Here is an 18,899-nt window from a genome sequence, read left to right on the forward strand (position 1 = left end):
ACTTTGATTTGAGTCTTGTCCCCCTCCCACTCACTCTGCCCTTTTCAATAGCCTAGTGAAATAAAGCGAAGTAAATAATTTAATTTCTCTTGTTTTCCTTCACTCTAAAATTGGAGTAACAAAAATATCCCCCTTACTGCTTTGTGGTGAAGGTAAAAATCAAAAGTATATGAAAGCTTTTTATAAACTACAAAACATCCTATAGAAATGATAGTTGTTAAATTTGATTTTTCTTAACCTCCATGGGCCATTCTCACCATATATAAATCTACTTAATGTCTTTGTCCAGCAGACTCCTACTATTACCTACTTAAAAAGCAAACAAACAAACCCCCACTATATAAACTATTCTTTACTTTTCCTTGATGTGCTGTAATTTTTGTTTATTTTTTAAAATGTTATTTTTCAATGACAGTTTTCATTCAATATTATATTAATTTCAGGTGTACAGCATAATGGTTAGAGGTAAACTATTTTTAAATTTCATGTAATGATTAAAAAAAGGTTCACACGGACTCTCAAACACGCTAATAGAAAACTGTGGTTCTGAAATTGGGCTCCTTCAAATAGGCATTTGTCTGAACCAAAGGAATACAGAGGTGTCATTTTTAAAATGGTATTAAATATTCAGTATTTTCTTCCAGGTGGTAGATGCAAGGGCAGGACCCAGCCTGAAGACTACACTGAAACCAAAGAAAGTGAAAACTCTATCTGGAAACAGGATAAAAAGCAACCAGATCAGCAAACTACAGAAGGAATTTAAACGTCATAGTAAGTTTGAAACTGAAACACAAGTACTCAAGAATAGTTGTTTTGTTTTTATTTTGCCCAGAGGTGGCATATGCTGTATATGGATCATTTTTTTTACTTTTATTGCTTTTTTAAAAAAAGAGTGTTTGAAGGGGGATTGTTGACTTGGTAGAGATATCATCTCTATGGAATCTTGGAACACTGTCCTTGATTTTGATGTCATGAAAATTCTTCCACAAACCAGCCACTTCTTCATATTGTGCTGAGGCCACTTTGCTCTCTTTACTGACATCTTAATTTTCTAGAAGATACATTTTTCAAGCTTGTTTACCTGATATTTTATGCATAAGGATATTGAGGCCTGAATATGTGTAGAAGGGAACATAAATAATTAGTGGATGATCTGAGACCAAAGCCCTGGAAAGTAACAGTAGAAATCATAACTCACCTAATGCAGTGAACTCAGCCTCAGTACTTTGGAATTTAGGAGTGTGTGTGTGTGTGTGTGTGTGTGTATTGTGTAGAGTGATGGAAGGGCAAAGGAATGACCAATTAATACCCAGTTCATAAACTCGTATAGGAAGTCGTTGTTGCATGTAGGGCACCTGTAGTGGTACTTCTGTTTGCAGGAATTTAGATTTAAGATTTTGAAAAGGAAATGCAGGGCATATAATGCTATTATGTGACATTTGTATCATCTCCCCGAGTGGGGGAAGATATGAGGCAGTGCTGTTAAATCAAACACATTTGTGTTTCTGCAGTGAAACGGTATTCACATAGATGGAATAGATATGCACACAGTGTTCATGTAACTGGAATCAATAAACTGTACTATAAATAGGTTAGTCAGGTTTGGCTCCTTAATTATAGTTCAGGTCAAGCCAGATATAGTGACCACATGGATTAGGAATACACTTTCCATTTTCAAAGCTTTTTCAGAATTGTAGACATGGGTTGTGGGTCAGTATTAGAGTTTTCAGGATTAAAAAAAATCTATAGGCAAAATGTTATCAATCAATGCTTGTTTTGAAACAATGGAAAAACAGTTAAATCTACTGATCTAGGTAGACTGAGAAAGGAAGGATAGCTGTCATCTCACGAGCACTTTGGTATATCTACCCAGCACTTCACATACACAGATATCGCCATGATTTCTGTGATAGGGATTAGCACTGCAGTGGTGATTTAACCCCTAGAGTGCCGGAGAGCGCGATCGCGCTCCTCCTGTCTTTCACCAAAAGTGCCGGGAGCACTATCAAAGCTTCGAAATGGCGTCCAGATCTAAGTCTGCTTTTATTAGTGATGATGATATTGCTAAATATGTCAATGTAGTAAAGGTTTCCTTAAGTTTTTGAATATGTAACTTCATTTACTTGCAATTCATAATTTTCTTCCTAAACTGCTGTAAAATCAGCAAAAATGCCTTGGCAATTTTAGCATAGTTCCTAGGATATTGGTTGGCACTCAAAGGGTTAACCTTGACCCAGGTCACTTAGTAAGTGGTAGAGATGAATTTGACCTCCTGTTTGTCTAACTTTAAAGCCTCGTGCTCTTTCTATACCATCCTGCTGTCTGGTCTGGGGCACTATAACCAATACCTCAGAACTCCAAAGTCTTTCCAGATCTGCTGCTAACTTTGTGCTCTTGGGTAAGTAGGTGTTACCAGTCCTTAGTTATTCTGATGGTTTACAGAGTTGGGCAAAATTAGGTTTACAGATGTGAGATGCGAGACAGTTTATTCTTATATTAGTATTTATTAATTTTGTATTTTCTTTTTCCAATCTATAATAAAATATATTGGGGTGCTATTAGAGAAGTCTGAAGAGGCTTCCTAGGGAAGGGTGACAATGAGCTTTGAAAAACACTGAAATTAGAAGTAAATCTTTTAGTCACATGCATTTCCTGTCATCACCATCATTATGCTCTGTCAAAATGTCCTGTTGGAGTTTTCATAAGAACAGCATAATAAATGTCTCTAGGTCAATACTCCAGAATAATTAAGATTAAGAAACTCATGATCAGCTGTAAACACAAATTTAATTATGGTATCTAAGAGACTTATTCTTTGAAACTGGCACCAACTTAGGGAAATAAATGATTTTATCCAATCATACAAATACAATTTTAACATCTATATTAAGAATTACATAGCCCTGGCCGGTGTGGCTCAGTTGGTTGGGAGTTGTCCTGTGCACTGAAGGGTTGCTGGTTTGATTCCTGGTCAGGGCACATGCCCAGGATGCTGCTTGATGATCCCTTCTGGTGGGGGGCCTATACAGAGTATTCTGCTCTCATATTGATGTTTCTCCCTCTCCCTTCCTCTCTCTCTAAAAATCAATTTAAAGAATTTTATGTTTGAGACCATAGGCTGGCATTGGTAAATGAATTCCAAAATTACCACTTAAAATTCTAAATGAGCATCTCCAGTCTTTTCAGAAAGCATTTCCTTTCTTTATACTGTCACAGGTGACTTATCCATTTATAATAATATTGTGGTAAGTAAACACTACCTTGTCATTATGAAGAAAAAAACTATGATTAGACAAAGATCATAATGTAGTTCTGGAAGACTATATATTCTTTCACTAAAAACAGTATATAACAGAACAGGGTACTCTTTGAATGGCAGTAACATGCAATGATTTGGTTCTAGAAATGTTCATTTAGTTTCTGCTACATTAGAATTCTGTGTAGGTGTTCACAGTTTGGGAGCTAGGACGAAAAGAGCAATTATTTCTTGCTTACATAGTAGAGATGCCTCAATATATAACATATATGTATGTATATGTTACCACTGGACATTAACATGGAATTTAGAAAAAAATAAAGAAGACTGACCTATATAACCTAAGTATGAGGATGGACTTTATTTTTATTTCTTTGGACTTTATTTTTTTTTAAAGTCTTTTGAGGACTACAAATTACAAAGTAAAAGCAGACTGCTACCTAGAAACCTGGTGAATACATTTTGCCTGTGCATGAAAACTTTATCAATGTTATCCATTTAACAATTTCACCCATTCACAATGGTTTGTATCAGTAATAATGCTCTTCTTCATAAGGCTACTATACACCTTTATTTCAAATTATACAACACACTAGAAGCCCAGTGCATGAAATTCATGCATGGGTGTGGAGGGGTTGTCCCTCGGCCCAGCCTGCACCCTCTCGGGGATGTCTGACTGCCAGTTTAGGCCCGATCCCCCTCTCTCAACAATCCAGGACTGCTGGCTCCCAACTGCTCACCTGCCTGTCTGCCTGATTGCCTCTAACCACTTCTGCCTGCCAGCCTGATCACCCCCTAACCAGCTGTGGGCAAACTATGACCCGCGGGCCAGATCCGGCCCATTTGAAATGAATAAAACTAAAAAAAAAAAAGACCGTACAGTTTTATGTAATGATGTTTACTTTGAATTTATATTAGTTCACACAAACACTCCATCCATGCTTTTGTTCCGGCCCTCCGGTCCAGTTTAAGAACCCATTGTGGCCCTCAAGTCAAAAAGATTGCCCACCCCTGCCTTAACCACTCCTCTGCCAGCCTGATTGATGCCTAACTGCTCCCCTGCCAGCCCGGTTGCCTCCAACTGCCCTGCCTTGAAGGCCCAAGTTGCCCCCAACTTCCCTCTTGGCCTGGTCACCCAACTGCTCTCCCTTGCCGGCTATCTTGTGTGAGGGTGTGACGGTCAACTTGCATATTACCTCTTTATTATATAGAATTATTCTTTCCAGATGAACTAGTAAACACTAAATTCTTTTTTTTTTTTAATATATTTTATTGATTTTTTACAGAGAGGAAGGGAGAGAGATAGAGAGTTAGAAACATCGATGAGAGAGAAACATCGATCAGCTGCCTCCTGCACATCTCCCACCGGGGATGTGCCCACAACCCTGGTACATGCCCTTGACCGGAATCGAACCCGGGACCTTTCAGTCCGCAGGCTGACGCTCTATCCACTGAGCCAAACCGGTTTCGGCCTAAATTCTTATCTCATAAAAATGGCACCTTTGAAAGGGGCAATTTCCACTCAGCCTTTGGTGGCATTATTCCAAGCTATTTCTTTCAACTTTCAAAATGTTCGCTTTTTTAAAAGCATATTTTATTGATTTTTTACAGAGAGGAAGGGAGAGGGATAGAGAGTTAGAAATATTGATGAGAGAGAAACATTGACCAGCTGCTTCCTGCACACCCCCTACTGGGGATGTGCCCACAACCAAGGTACATGCCCTTGACTGAAATCGAACCTGGGACCCTTCAGTCCACAGGCCAACACTCTATCCACTGAGCCAAACCAGTTAGGGCTCAAAATTTTCACTTTTAAGGTGAAGTCTTTCCACCAAAAAGTATGGTCACATTTTGTTTTCTACTGACTACATACATAGATAATGGCAGTGAGCAAGAAAAGCCTAAAATTAAAAGGCAGCCATTAAAATAAATGAATCAGTTGTGTAGAAGAAACATTTGATCCATGGCAGTTAACCAAAAAAAGGGGGAGGGGGGAATTAGGGCATGTTAATAGCCAGATGTTTGAGTCATTAGTGAATATATTGAGTATGAAGCTGGTCCTATATGACCAAGTGGGAATATATCATTATCATTGCACTCCATTCTTTACATCAAATACTCTAAGCCAGTAGGAAATAAGAGTTATGAGTCCCAATTAGAACATGCTGGCATTTAACATTTTCAACAATTTGCTGGGTTTGGCATAGTGATTTCCTTTAGTCACACTATTTTATGAAACCATTCCTATTAATCTTAAGTGTATGACATATTTGTTAAATGACAAGACTTTCCTAAGGTACCGTTGAAATGGTATGAGAAGAATACCCATTTGTTTTGCCTGGGAAGATGGAAAATGCAGTTTCTCAGTGGGAAAAAGCTCAACTGTCTTCTTCCCACCACCTCTGCCACATACGATTTCCTGAACACCTCACTTCCCAGCTTGTTCTCCATGTGGGGTTAAAAATGCAAGAAATACTAACATGTAAGCAATGGTCCAGATATTCAAAATTCACGTTAATTCAATTACTGTATATGAGATTTTCATTGATGAGGAGGGCTTTGGATGTACCAAATTAATCACACAAATGACTGCTTTTTGGGACCTTGGATATTTTTACAGTTTAATATTGTATTTTTTTTTTATTTTCCATAAGAACAACTGTAGACCTAATTTTGCCTACTCTGTATTTAATCTTTGGCTAAAATATTTTAGTACCTTTCTAGTAAAATATTTTGCTAACATTAAGTATGTATGTTTTAATTATATATATTCCCTTCTTCACCAGCTATCTCCAAGGAGAAAAAAATGACTAACTCTACCCTTCATTCTCACTAGATGTTTTTGTTTGTTTGTTTGAAATCTCTCCACTTTTATTTTTTAAATCTTTATTGTTGAAAGTATTAAAGATGTCTCTCCCCCCCGACCCTCATTGACCCCTTCTATAAACTACTCCCTCCGTCAGTAGATGTTTTAATAAACATTTGGGAAATAGTAATTTTATTATACCACTTGACAGTGGTTAGAGGAATTGATTATACACATACATATATTCCTTGCTCCTTTGTTTAATTATAGGGAAAGTGACATGTGACTAACGTTTGCCTTACTTAGAGAATATGCACAGTTAATTTTAGATTGGGGCTGGAAACTGAAAAGTAAGTCCCTTTGAAAAGGAAAGATGTGTGGGTTTTGGAGGTTCAGACTTACACTGGGTTTCCCAGGTGCATTGTGAATTGCTAGCACCTGTATTCAACATACCAAACAGTTGTGACATATTTGAATTTTTATACATCACCCTCTGAATGGTTTCCTTGCTCAGGTTATGTATTTGCTTCTGAGCATCCTGCCTGTACCTGACCTGCATTCCTCTTCCTGAGGCATTCTTTCCAAAGGCTTTGGACCTGAAGCTGCTGGAAACTCTGGATCTGAGTTCTAGTTCTTGACACCTACAAATATGTGACCCCGGTGTCACTTAACATTGACGTAACCACAATTTCCTAATTAGAGAAAAGGATTTTTAAAAATGCAACAAATTCCTCTATAAATGTTAGCTATTTTTTTGTCATCCTTCTTTCTAAAATCTGCAATGATTTCTGATTGCTACAGAATAAAGTTGAAAATCCCTAACAAGTCCTTGAAGGTTCTATTTCAGAAGAATGTTTGGACTGAGTAGATGCCTCCATGTGCGCAGTGTGTTCTGCTTCCACAGTTTGCTCATTGCACCTACCTACGCCATGCCATGCTATCCAATTACTCTTTTGTGCCTTTCCAAACCCTGTTTAAAAATTTTGTTTAAATTGCAGTTCTTTAAAGAATTTCTAGAACTACATTCTAGAAGAGAGTTTTTCTTACAAAATGTGTTTGTATATAATTAAGTTGTATCCTAGTATCACAAGTATTAGATTAAACCATATGAAATTGTCATTCTTATAGGTTGGAAATGGTCAAATAACTGCACTTTCAAACGGTTCATAGATATTGAGCACTTCCTAATATAGTGAGTTTTCTTTTTTGTGTTTTTATTTAAATACTAGAGGCCCGCCAAAACCGGTTTGGCTCAGTGGATAGAGCGTCAGCCTGCGGACTGAAAGGTCCCGGGTTCGATTCCGGTCAAGGGCATGTACCTGGGTTGTGGGCACATCCCCAGTGGGGGATGTGCAGGAGGCAGCTGATCGATGTTTCCAACTCTCTATCTCTCTCCCTTCCTCTCTGTAAAAAATCAATAAACTATATTTTAAAAATAAATAAATACTAGAGGCCCGGTGCACAAAAATTTGTGCACACAGGGGGAAGGGGGTCCCTCAACCCGGCCTGTGCCCTCTCACAGTCTGGGACCCCCTCGGGAGATAACGACCTGCTGGCTTAGGCCTGCTCCCAGGTGGCAGAGGGCAGGCCCAATCCCTAGGTGCAGCCCCTGGTCGGGCTCAGAGCAGGGCCGATTGGGGAGTTGGGGCGCCACCCCCTGTCATGCACAGAGCAGGGCAGATTGGGAGGTTGCGATGCCACCCTCAGTCACACTCATGGTAGGGCCGATTGGGGGGTTGGGGCACCGCCCCCTGTCACACTCAAGGCAGGGTTGATGGGGAGGTTGTGGCGCCACCCCCTGTCACGCACAGAGCAGGGCCAATCGGGGTTGGGGCGCTGCCCCCTGTCACGCACAGAGCAGGGCCCATCAGGGGGGTTGGGGCTCCGTACCCTGTCACACACAGAGCAGGGCCCATCAGGTGGTTGAGGAGCTCCCCCCTGTCACTCACAGAGTAGGGCCAATAGGGGAGTTGGGGCACCATTCCCTGTCACACACACAGCAGGGCGGATCAGGGGGTTGGGGCGCCACCCTCTATCACCCACAGAGCAGGGCCAATCGGGGTTGGGGCGCCACCACTCTCACACTCAGGGCAGAGCCGATGGGGAGGTTATGGCTCTACCCCGTCACACACAGAGCAGGGCCGATCAGGGGGTTGGGGCGCCGCACCCTGTCACGCTGATCCCGGTGCCGGGAGGCCTCGCGGCTCTGCTGATCCCGGTGTTGGTAGGCATATTACCCTTTTACTATATAGGGTAGAGGCCTGGTGCATGGGTGGGGGCTGGCTGATTTGCCCTGAAGGGTGTCCTGGATCAGGGTGGGGGTCCCCACTGGGGTGCCTGGCCATCCTGGGTGAGGGGATGATGGCTGTTTGCAGCTGGTCACACACCCTTCAGGGTGGGGGTCCCCACTGGGGTGCCTGGCCAGTCTGGGTGAGGGGCTGAGGGCTGTTTTCAGGCTGGTGGGTGACTGAAGCTCCCAAATGCTCCTTTTTTTCTTTTTCTTTTTAAATTCTGGGCCAGTTTTAGCTCTCAGGCTTGGCTCCAGCTCTTAGGCCTCCGCTGCTGAAAGCAGGTTTCTGGCCTTTGTTTACCTTCTGTATTTGAAACAATGTTGCGATCCTGCTGGCTGAAGCCCGGCGGCGGACTAAAGCAGGTTTCTGGGGTTTTGTTTAGCTTCTATATTTGTAACATAGTTGCTTAGAGTTGCAGCTCAGAGGCTGGCAGCGGCAGGCGGGGAACGTTGGAGTCCTCCGTCACTGAAGCAAGCAAGCCTCATGTTTGCTTCCAGCTGCCTGGCTGCCGGCCGCCATCTTGGCTGGCAGTTAATTTGCATGTTGCCCTGATTAGCCAATGGGAAGGGTAGCGGTCGTACGCTAATTACCATGTTTCTCTTTTATTAGATAGGACTAGTGGCCCAGTGTACGAAATTCGTGCATGGAGGTGGGGCGGGGTGTCCCTCAGCCTGGCCTGCACCCTTTCACAATCCGGGACCTCTTGCTCCTAACCGCTCGCCTACCTGCCTGATTGCCCCTAACCGCTTCTGCCTGCCAGCCTGATCACCCCCTACCTAACTGCTCCCCTGCCGGCCTGATTGACACCTAACTGCTCCCCTGCCAGCCCGACCACCCCCAACTACCCTCCCCTGCCACGACCCGCCTCCTCCGTGCCACACAGAGCCACGGGCCACAGGACCCCCAAGCTGTGTGTTTGGCCATCTTGTGGCAACGTTGTGCACAAGGGCCACCTAGGCTTTTATTAGTATAGATGTCTTTTTACCTATTTCAGAGAGGAAGGGAGAGGAAAAGAGAGAGAGAGAAACATCAATCGTTGATCGGCTGCCTCCTGCACGCCCCACACTGGGGATTGAGCCTGCAATCTGGGCATGTGCCTTGACTGGGAATCCAATTGTAACCTCTTGATTCATAGGTCGATGCTCAACCACTGAGCCACACTGGCCAGGCAAGGTGAGAATTATTTTTATGAAGTTAAACTATTCATATATTAGAAATGAATCAGCATATTAGAACACTGATGGTGCTTTCTTTATTTTAGTTACTTAATTTTATGTAAACTTTTGTTAATACAAAACACTTATGAGCTCTATTCAAAAACGTTTTTTTTAGTCTATTTCTTTCCATGCAGGATATGACACAGGGTTGGATGGCTAGTAGATACAGTAGGTCCCCGGGTTACGTTGGAGATCCGTTCCTAAAGCGCGACATAACGTGATTTTTCGCCGTAAGTCGGAACCCACCTACATAAGCACCTATGTCACTCACATGGAGCACATACACAGCAGTAATTAAGTGAAACAGTAAAAAAAGTTTAAAAGAAAGATTCCTGACCTTTTCTTGTGGTAAATAAATAATAAAAAACATAAAGCACATATGTACATACATCGAAATGACGGAACTTTTTTTAAAATAAATAAATGGGAGATGGTGACATAACCACAAAACGATGTATGTGGAGTCCGTTGTAACCCGAGGACTGTCTGTACTTAGTAAATATTTGCTTGGTTCTTTGAATTGAAGGATTGCTCTACCCACCTGTGGGTGGGAATAGTCTTTATTTATTGAATAAAATCTTTATTGTTGAAAGTATTACATATGTCCCCTTTTTTTCTCCCCTCAACCCTTTCTCCCCCGACCCTGCCCCAGGCCCTCACCACCCCACTGTATACATATATGCATGTGTACAAATATGCATAAAAGGTCTTTGGTTGATTACCTCCCACCCACCCTCCCTCCCCCACGTTTGAGGGGGATAGTCTTTAACTAAAGGCAAGATGTGTGGTAGGCTCAACCCTGTTTATGACATTGCTCTGCTGTGGAATAGCAGCATAATCCTTATAGCACAGTGACTATCAATTTGCTTTCCACTTCAGAAATTTATATGCAGTCTTCTGAGGGCAAAAATACTAAATCATATTTAGTTTGTATCTGATGAATTGCCTTTATTACTTATTAAATCAGGGTCTATTGTAACGTCATTTTTCTGTGTCTTTAGTTTTCAGAAGGCTAATTATGTGTCTTGGCTTTGATTTCTTTGGGTATATCCTGTTTAGGGTGTGCTCAACTTCTTGAACCTATAGGTTTATGTCTGTTGCCAAGTTTGGCAAGTTTTCAGCCATTATATTTCTTTGAGTATTTTTTCACCTCCGCCCTCTTTCTCCTTCCTTCCAGGACCACAGTGACATGAATGTTGGTTTTTTGTTAGAGTCCCACAGGTCTCTAAAGCTCTGTTCGTTTGTTTTCTCTGTGTTGTTCAGGTTGGGTAATTTCTGTTGTTTGTTCTTCCAGTTCACTGGTTGTTTTCTCTGTCCTCTACATTCTGCTGTTGAGCCTATCCAATTAGCTTTTTATTTCATTTATTGTATTTTTTTCAGTTCACATTTCAGTTCCACTTGGTTTTTCTTTATAGTGTCATCTTTTAAAAACTGAGACCTGGTATTTGCTGAGGCTGTTTTCATTTGTTTCAAGCATGTTCCTAATGGTTTGTTGAAGCATTTTTGTCATGGTTTACTTTAAAATTTTCATCAGATAATTTTGTCATCTCTGTCATTTTGGTGTTAACATCTGCTTGCCTTTTCATTCAGTGTGAGATCTTCCAGGTACTGGATATGATATGATTTTTGATAGAAACATGGAATTTAAGAATTATGTTTTGAGATTGGATCTTATTTACAACCTTCTGTTTTAACTGGCTTTTTTTTTTTTTTTTTTTTTTAAATACTCCTCCAGCAGGGGATGTGGGGGAGGGACGCCACCTTGTTCCTGCCTGGTGGTGTTACAAGTTCTCCACTCCTCGTCCATTGACATCTGAAGTGGGAGCTCCCCATGGCTGCCAGGTGGTGGGGGACTGAGGCTCCCACATGGTGGGGGGACCCTATTTCCGGTGGGCCATAGTGAAAGTCCTGACTCTTCAATAGGCTTCCCATGACACACGCTGGCGGACATGTTGGGCTGCCTCAGAACAGTCTTGTGAGGATGGAAACCTAGGCTCCCCGCTTGGCCTTGGCCAAGGTGGGTGGGGTTGGGCCCGTTTTTTTCTGTGGTGTGCCAGGAGTAGAGCAACTATTGTCTAACAAAAGTTTCCTGCCTTGCTAGGCTTCCCCTTTCCTGGTCTATAGCGAGAGCAGGCTTTTGTTGGCTTAAAAAAAAAAATTGTCTGCATCCATAGGTATTTCTGGGTTGGCTATTTATGAGGCAACAAGAAAGCCCATAATAACTAGGGAACTCACTACCATGACCTTCCTTGGGTCTCAAGCTTTTCTAGCTGTTGACAACTTCCAGGGTCTTTAGGTTCATTTTTTAGGTAACGTTCACGGCTTTTAGTTGTTCTTATTAAAACCGGAGGAACAGGGCAAAGTATGTCTACTCGTACCTTCCAGGAAACTTAAGTTCTCATATTGTTTTAGAAACACTTTAGTTAGTAGAAATATCTTCAAGTATCAGTAGTGAATAGAAAATAATTTTTATTTATTTGTTTATTTATTTTTACTAACTCATTCACAGTGTTTTATGCCGAGGTTTAGTTGCAGTCGCATATAATGAAAGAATAATTTGTTCTCTCTTCCTTGCAGATTCTGACGCTCACAGCACCACCTCAAGTGCCTCCCCCGCCCAGTCCCCTTGCTACAGTAACCAGTCAGATGAGGGCTCAGACACAGAGGTGGCTTCGGGCTCCAGCAGAACGCCAGTTTTTTCCTTTTTAGATCTCACGTACTGGAAAAGGTAAATGCGATAGAAAATACCTCTCTGACCAACAAGCCTTCTTAATTACAGGCAACAGGTCCCTCCTTCCTTAGCAATTAAATGGCTGTTAGCACACATGCTTGGAGGTGGATTAAGCAAGAATTGAGCTGAGGGTTGGGATTTTGTGTTTTTTCCTATTTCAAATGACTTAAAATGAAAATCATGTTAGGGAACCTGAATTTTCCCCGTAATGGAGTAGACTTAGGTATTCATTCTGACCAACTCATTCACTGAAAAAAGTAAAAGGGCTTGAAATACATATTTTTAAATTTTTTAAAAATGGCATTGAAAAGTGGACAAGTTAATAAGGAATAAACAGGTCAATACTAAGTAAATGTGGGACTCCTAAGTCAGGAAGATGATAGGCTAGAAAAGAGAAAAATATTCAAAGAGAAAAGTGGTTAAGGATTTTCTAGTTCACAGATTTAGGAAGACTAACAAATTAAAAGCAAATAACCAATTGTCTTATGAGTAAAGAAAATTTATCCATAGACACATCATAGTGAAACTATAGAACATGAAAGACAAAACAGACCTTTAGGCAGAGAGAAAACAGATATTACTTTCAAAGGAACAACAAACACAAAGCTGAACTCTCCACATGAATGAAGGAAGCCGGAAAACAATACGTTGTTTTCTTCAGTGGCCCAAGAGTTAATGACTCTCAAACTAGAATTGTATACATGTAGCAAAAATATCTTTTTTAAATAAGGGCATAAGACTTTTTGACTAGCAAAAAATTGAGAGTGGCTGCCAAGTTGACCCTCAATAATGAACATTCTGCAGCAGAGCAGGCAGAATAAAGAGACCCTATATTGAAATATTGAGAAGGAAAATTAAAGACAGTAGCAAATATGGCTGGGCAGGTCAGTTGGTTAGAGCATTGTCCTGGTATACCAAGGCAGGTTCGATTCCTGGTCAGGGCACATACAAGAAGCAAGCAGTGAATGCATAAATAGTGGAACAGCCCTGGCCAGCATGGCTCAGTGTTTAAAGCAGCAGCCTTTGCATCAGAGGGTCATGGATTCGATTCCCCAGCATTTCTGATCCCAGCCCCTCTCCCCCGAGTCTGGGTGTGTGGGGGAGGCAACCAATTAATGTGTCTGTCACACCATGTTTCTCTCTCTTTCTCTCCCCCACCCCCATCCTTTCCACTCGTAAAAAAACCAATGGAGCCCTGGCCGGTTTGGTTCAGTGGACAGAGCATCGGCCTGTGGACTGAAGGGTCCCAGGTTCGATTCCAGTCAAGGGCATGTACCTTGGTTGCGGACACATCCCAGTAGGGGGTGTGCAAGGAGGCAGCTGATCAATGTTTCTCTCTCATCGATGTTTCTAATTCTCTATCCCTCTCCCTTCCTCTCTGTAAAAAATCAATGAAATACATTTTTTTTTTAAAAAAGAAGAAAGTATATTATAAAATAGAAAATCTTCATAACTAAAAAATAAATGAAAAATACTACAAATCAAAACAGGTGGTATGACATTAAAGAGGTAAAAGAGCACCCTAGCTGGTTTGGTTTGGCTCAGTGGCCTGCAGACTGAAGGGTCCCAGATTTGATTCTGGTCAAGGGCACATGCCCAGGTTGCGGGCTTACTCCCCTATAGGAGGCATGCAGGAGGCAGCCGATCAGTGATTCTCTCTCATCATTGGTGTTTCTGTCTTTCCCTCTCCCTTCCTCTCTGAAATCAGTAAAAATATATTAAAAATAAAAGAAGGTAAAAAGAAAAGTAAAGTTATCCTCCTAATGCTTTTTATAAATGAAAGACTAAAAGCAAATGAAGTGATATATATCCAATTTAAAGGTTAATGAAACCCAATATAAGAAAAAATAAAAGCAAGGGAATCCTAAAGATAACAAGTAGAAATAAATGGAGTAGAAAACCAGTATGCAGTGGATAGGATCAATAAGGCTAAGAACTGGTTGCTGAAAATGACCTGGCCAAAAAAATTACTAGAGATAATGCAGATCAAGAAAAAGAGACAGTGTTACACATACGTATTTTAGCTAAGAAAAGGGAGATTTAGCTTAGCTAAAGCAGAAATTTAAAAGCCAAAAAGACATTAACAACTACATGCCAATAAATTTGATCATTTATGTGAAGTATATACATTAGTAGAAAAAGACAGCTTACCAAAACTGTCTCAAGGAAAAATAAAAAACCCGACTAGCTCATAATAAGGAAATTGACTCGGTGGTTACAAGTTTTCCCTCAAACAATCCCATGCCCAGATACGCAAGTTCTCCCAAACACATCAGGAACAAATGATAGTGATCTTGCAACTGGCTTTTCCAGATTACAGATAAAAGAGGGCATAGGGCCCAAGCATTCTATGACGCTGACATAACTTTGACATCAAAACAGTATATCCTGATCAGATTAGATTATCCTAAAGATATAAGATTGTTTTAAACATTAGAAAGTCAACTAATATAATTTGCCACACCAACAGTTTCTAAATGAGCAGGAAAAAAATGCCTATCATCTTAGTGATAGGTTGAAGGTCTTTGATAAATTTGAACATTCCTTAAAATAAAACTTAGCAAAATAGGAATCGAAAGGGAACCAAATTGACATTTTCGAGCAAAATTGAGCATATTCCCATTCTTATATCCTGACAACATCACCTAGAAAAAAACCTTTAGATATATGCACTGAGAATGTACAGCATGTTTGTAATAACAAAAAGGAGAATGGATAAAGTGTGGTATATTCACGTGGTGGGATACTGTACTAAGTTAAAATGAATTAAAGCTTTACCTAACTATGCATGAACCTCAGTTAATGCTGAGCAAAATAAATTACGGCATACCGTGTGATACCATATTTCTACATTCTATAAATACTATGCATAAAGTCAGTGTGATCTAATTTTATATACAGGGTGTGGCAAAAGTAGGTTTACAGTTGTGAGGATGCATTATTGTATTATCTTCCATAACAACTGTAAACCTACTTGTCCCACCCTGTATATGTCTGATTTTATATATGAGATCATTATATTTTATACACATAAAATATGCATATGTCTGAATGAGATAACTAAGCAACATGTTTAAAGATGCAAACGCAGTAAACCAGGAAGTACAAAAAGAATAAAGGAGTGCCAAACCTAAAACGAGGAGAGAATGAGGTGGGGTGGGAAGCGGTTAGAGGCAGGCAAACTGGGGGCTTCACAGGAAGTGACCATTTTTTTTCATTACAGTATGTGAGGTGTGGGTGTTATGTGTTCTCATTTTTTGAGTGCCGTTACGTATATATTTTATATCTACTAAGTATTTAAATATAGAACTACCAGCTGTGTCAGCCTGGTTATGGTGGCTATTTTTCTTCAAGAGTTGGTGATTTTTGGAGGAAACAGTTTACAAGTTTGGGAGCAGCCTTTGAAACTGACTGCTGTCTCCCAGAATGCCTTCTTTCCCCTTAATATCGGGTAAGATTCCAGTGTGGGATGTATGGGACCTGGGTACTTCCCATTACCTAGCCAGTGGGGTTTCTCTAGGAGGCCCCTCACCTTTTTAATGTATTTTTTATTGATTTCAGAGAGGAAGGGAGAGGGAGAGAAACATAAATGATGAGAGAAAATTATTGATTGGCTGCTTCCTGCATGCCCTACACTGGGGATGGATCCCCCGGGCATGAGTCCACCTCCTGGTTCATAGGTCAACACTCCACCATTGAACCACACTGGCCAGGCTTTGGGAGCCCTTTTTTGGAATGTGGAAGTAGACCCTTCGGATCATGTTGTACTAGCTATTATGATGAGTTGGTGTTTTGTGTTTTTTTTTGTATCCCTGTTCTTCTGCCTTATTAATATATTTCGTTCTCTCCATTTTTCTTTTAGACAGAAAATATGTTGTGGGATTATCTATAAAGGCCGCTTTGGGGAAGTCCTCATTGACACTCACCTCTTCAAGCCTTGCTGCAGCAACAAGAAGGCGGCTGCAGAGAAGCCGGAGGAGCCCAGCCCAGAGCCTCTGCCCATCTCCACCCAGGAGTGGTGACTGAGGTGTATGTAGAAGGGGAACAGGAAATGATTGAAATTTTAGGGGGGAAAAAAACCCAAAACACAGCAACAAAATGACCTTCCTGTTTTTCACTTGGATACCTGCTATTCTGCCAAAAGACAATTTCTAGAATAGTTCCGAATGGGTTATTTTTTCCTCCACTTCCACAAGTTCCACCAACTCTGAAGCCAGTGTCTAGCTTACTAAAAGGAAAAACAGACATGTACATAATATTTAAGATGCTGAGTATTTCATAGGAAAGCTGAATGCTGCTGTAAAGTGCTCTTTAAGTCTTTTTCTTTTAAATCCCCTTCTCATGAATGAAATTAGGGGGACTTCAGGGGACAGAGATGGGATTTGTTGTATGATAAACGTACGTAGTTTTTAGTCTTTCTATATTGAGAAGCAGTGGTTGGGGCATTTTTAAAGATGGCTGACTACACTTGTTTTCCTTCATGATCATGAATTTGTCATAAACCAGTAACCTGGACTTGCCCCTCGAGGTAGTTGTTAATAATTTTAAAATATTAAGGTCTTGCCAAGGTTCTGAGGATTCAAACCTGTACTACTGAATATTAAGCAGGACAGAATAAGCTCTCTGGTACAAATACCTTGAAGGAGTCATTTCTAAGTATACAAAGAGGTAACTGGACTGTATATGTTGTATCCTGTGTCACCTCCTTCATATTGCTATTTGATGAAGATTTTAATTTATATGAAACTTCTAAAGCAGAATTGAAGCTCCTCTTGGGGAAATGTCAAGCAAGTCTTCAGGATAAGCAATCTTAATATAGATAGTACCAAAGCTTTATTTTACCACATGGGAGAGAACACACTCTATGAAACATGTTCAGATATCTGAAAAATGTGCAGGCTTTCAGAATAGCATAAAAATAACAAAGGTTGATGCTTCTGGGGGCACGCTTCTCAGAGGGCTCGCCGAGTGTGTAAATAATTGACTTTGGCTCGTGTTGCTTACCGGTGACTTCATTGAAAAGCTACACAATTCAGTTTTAGCTCTGGATTACTTCAGTTGACCTTTGTGAAGGTTTTATCTGTGTAGAGTGTTTGTTCAACTTGTTTTAATGTATGAGGGTTTTAGCGTCTCCCCCCACCACTATATTAAAGTAAAATGCTAGTAAAAGAAAAGAGGTGTGTTAATGCTGAGTGGGTTTGGCTTTTTGTAGTCAGGTTTTCTGAACATTGAGATTTTAGATGATAAATCCTGAACGTGGGGCCCTTCGGTTCTAAAATTTTTATGAAAAGCCTGTTCCTTGAACTCAAACCCAAGTACTCTCATTGCCTCTTTTCTATCAATTCAGGAAGAATATTACCGGTTCACACTTTTTCAGAACGAGGGAGGATCATTTTCCGACCTTATCTTTATAATAAAATGACTCGGTGCTTATTTTTAAAGCCTGATTTTAAAAATTGGATAGTATGAATAACAATAAGGAGTGAGCTACTTTTTATGGTCACCCTGTAGTTTTATAGTTCTTATTCTAAACTTAGAATTTTATATTCCTTGGGAAGAAACTACAAGCCACCGTCTGTACAGACTATACAGTGGTTTGGGGCAGCGCCCCCACAGCCTCGAAGGTGTACTGCAAGAGTCTCAGCCATTCTCCTCTTCCTCCCGAGTTACTTTGAAATGGTCCTTTTTTTTATTTTTTTATTTTGTACATTTTGGCTACAGTGTCGGTGGTAGAATATACTATAATATGGATCATCTCTACTTCTGTATTTATTTATTTATTACTAGACCACAGTCAACCACAGTCTTCTTTTTCCCTTCCACCTCTCTTTGCCTGTAGGATGTACTGTATGTAGTCATGCACTTTGTATTAATATATTAGAAATCTACAAATCTGTTTTGTACTTTTTATACTGTTGAATACTTATACTCAAAACTTTTACTAGGTTATTGAATAAATTTAGTCTTAATAGAAAATAAAAGAGGCTGTTTTGTGGCTTTGTTTGTATAGTTGGTATGCAATAATACATTAGTTATGTTAGTTCCAAGTAGACAGTCTGGTGATTTGATGTTTTTATACCTTACAGTGTGATCACCCCATTAATTCTAATAATCATCTGTTACTGCAAACTTGACATAATATTATTGACTATATTACCCTCACCTTTTCCACCCATCTCCCCACTTTCTCCCCTCTGGTAGCCATCCTTGTGGTCTCTATTTCTGAGGGTTGCCGGTTAGACTCCTGGTCAGGGCACATGCCCAGGTTTTAGAACTTACATTATCCACACATCTATAACTTAATTGTTGCTTTGTTTGTGTGTTTGGTTGATTTATTTTAAATTACACATGTAAGTAAAACCATATGGTGTTTGTCTTTTCTCTGACTTGCCTCACTTAGCATAATACCCTCTAGGTCCATTCATGTTGTTGCATATGGCAAGATTTTTAAAATATATATATTTTTATTGATTTCAGAGAGGAAGGGAGAGAGAAAGAGAGAATCACTGATCAGCTGCCTCCTACACGCCCCCTACCGGCGATCAAGCCCACTACCAGGCATGTGCCCTTGAGCGGAATCGAACCCGGGACCCTTCAG

The 18,899-nt window shown here is 40.5% G+C and overlaps 1 protein-coding gene across 1 annotated transcript in view; it reads left to right on the forward strand.

Annotated features, from left to right (window-relative positions):
- The window catches only part of SINHCAF (SIN3-HDAC complex associated factor), a 35,343-nt gene extending 17,070 nt beyond the window's left edge, over positions 1-18,273 (forward strand). Inside the window, exons 4-6 of the mRNA XM_081084646.1 lie at positions 645-771; positions 12,148-12,298; positions 16,164-18,273. Of these exons, the coding sequence (XP_080940772.1) occupies positions 645-771; positions 12,148-12,298; positions 16,164-16,323 (438 nt within the window). The 3' untranslated portion in view covers positions 16,324-18,273. The remainder of the gene's footprint in view (positions 1-644; positions 772-12,147; positions 12,299-16,163) is intronic.
- The last annotated feature ends 626 nt before the right edge of the window (positions 18,274-18,899 follow it).

Source organism: Myotis nattereri, assembly GCF_964212035.1.
Source record: "Myotis nattereri genome assembly, chromosome: 2".
In the NCBI taxonomy this organism is placed as follows: Eukaryota; Metazoa; Chordata; class Mammalia; order Chiroptera; family Vespertilionidae; genus Myotis; species Myotis nattereri.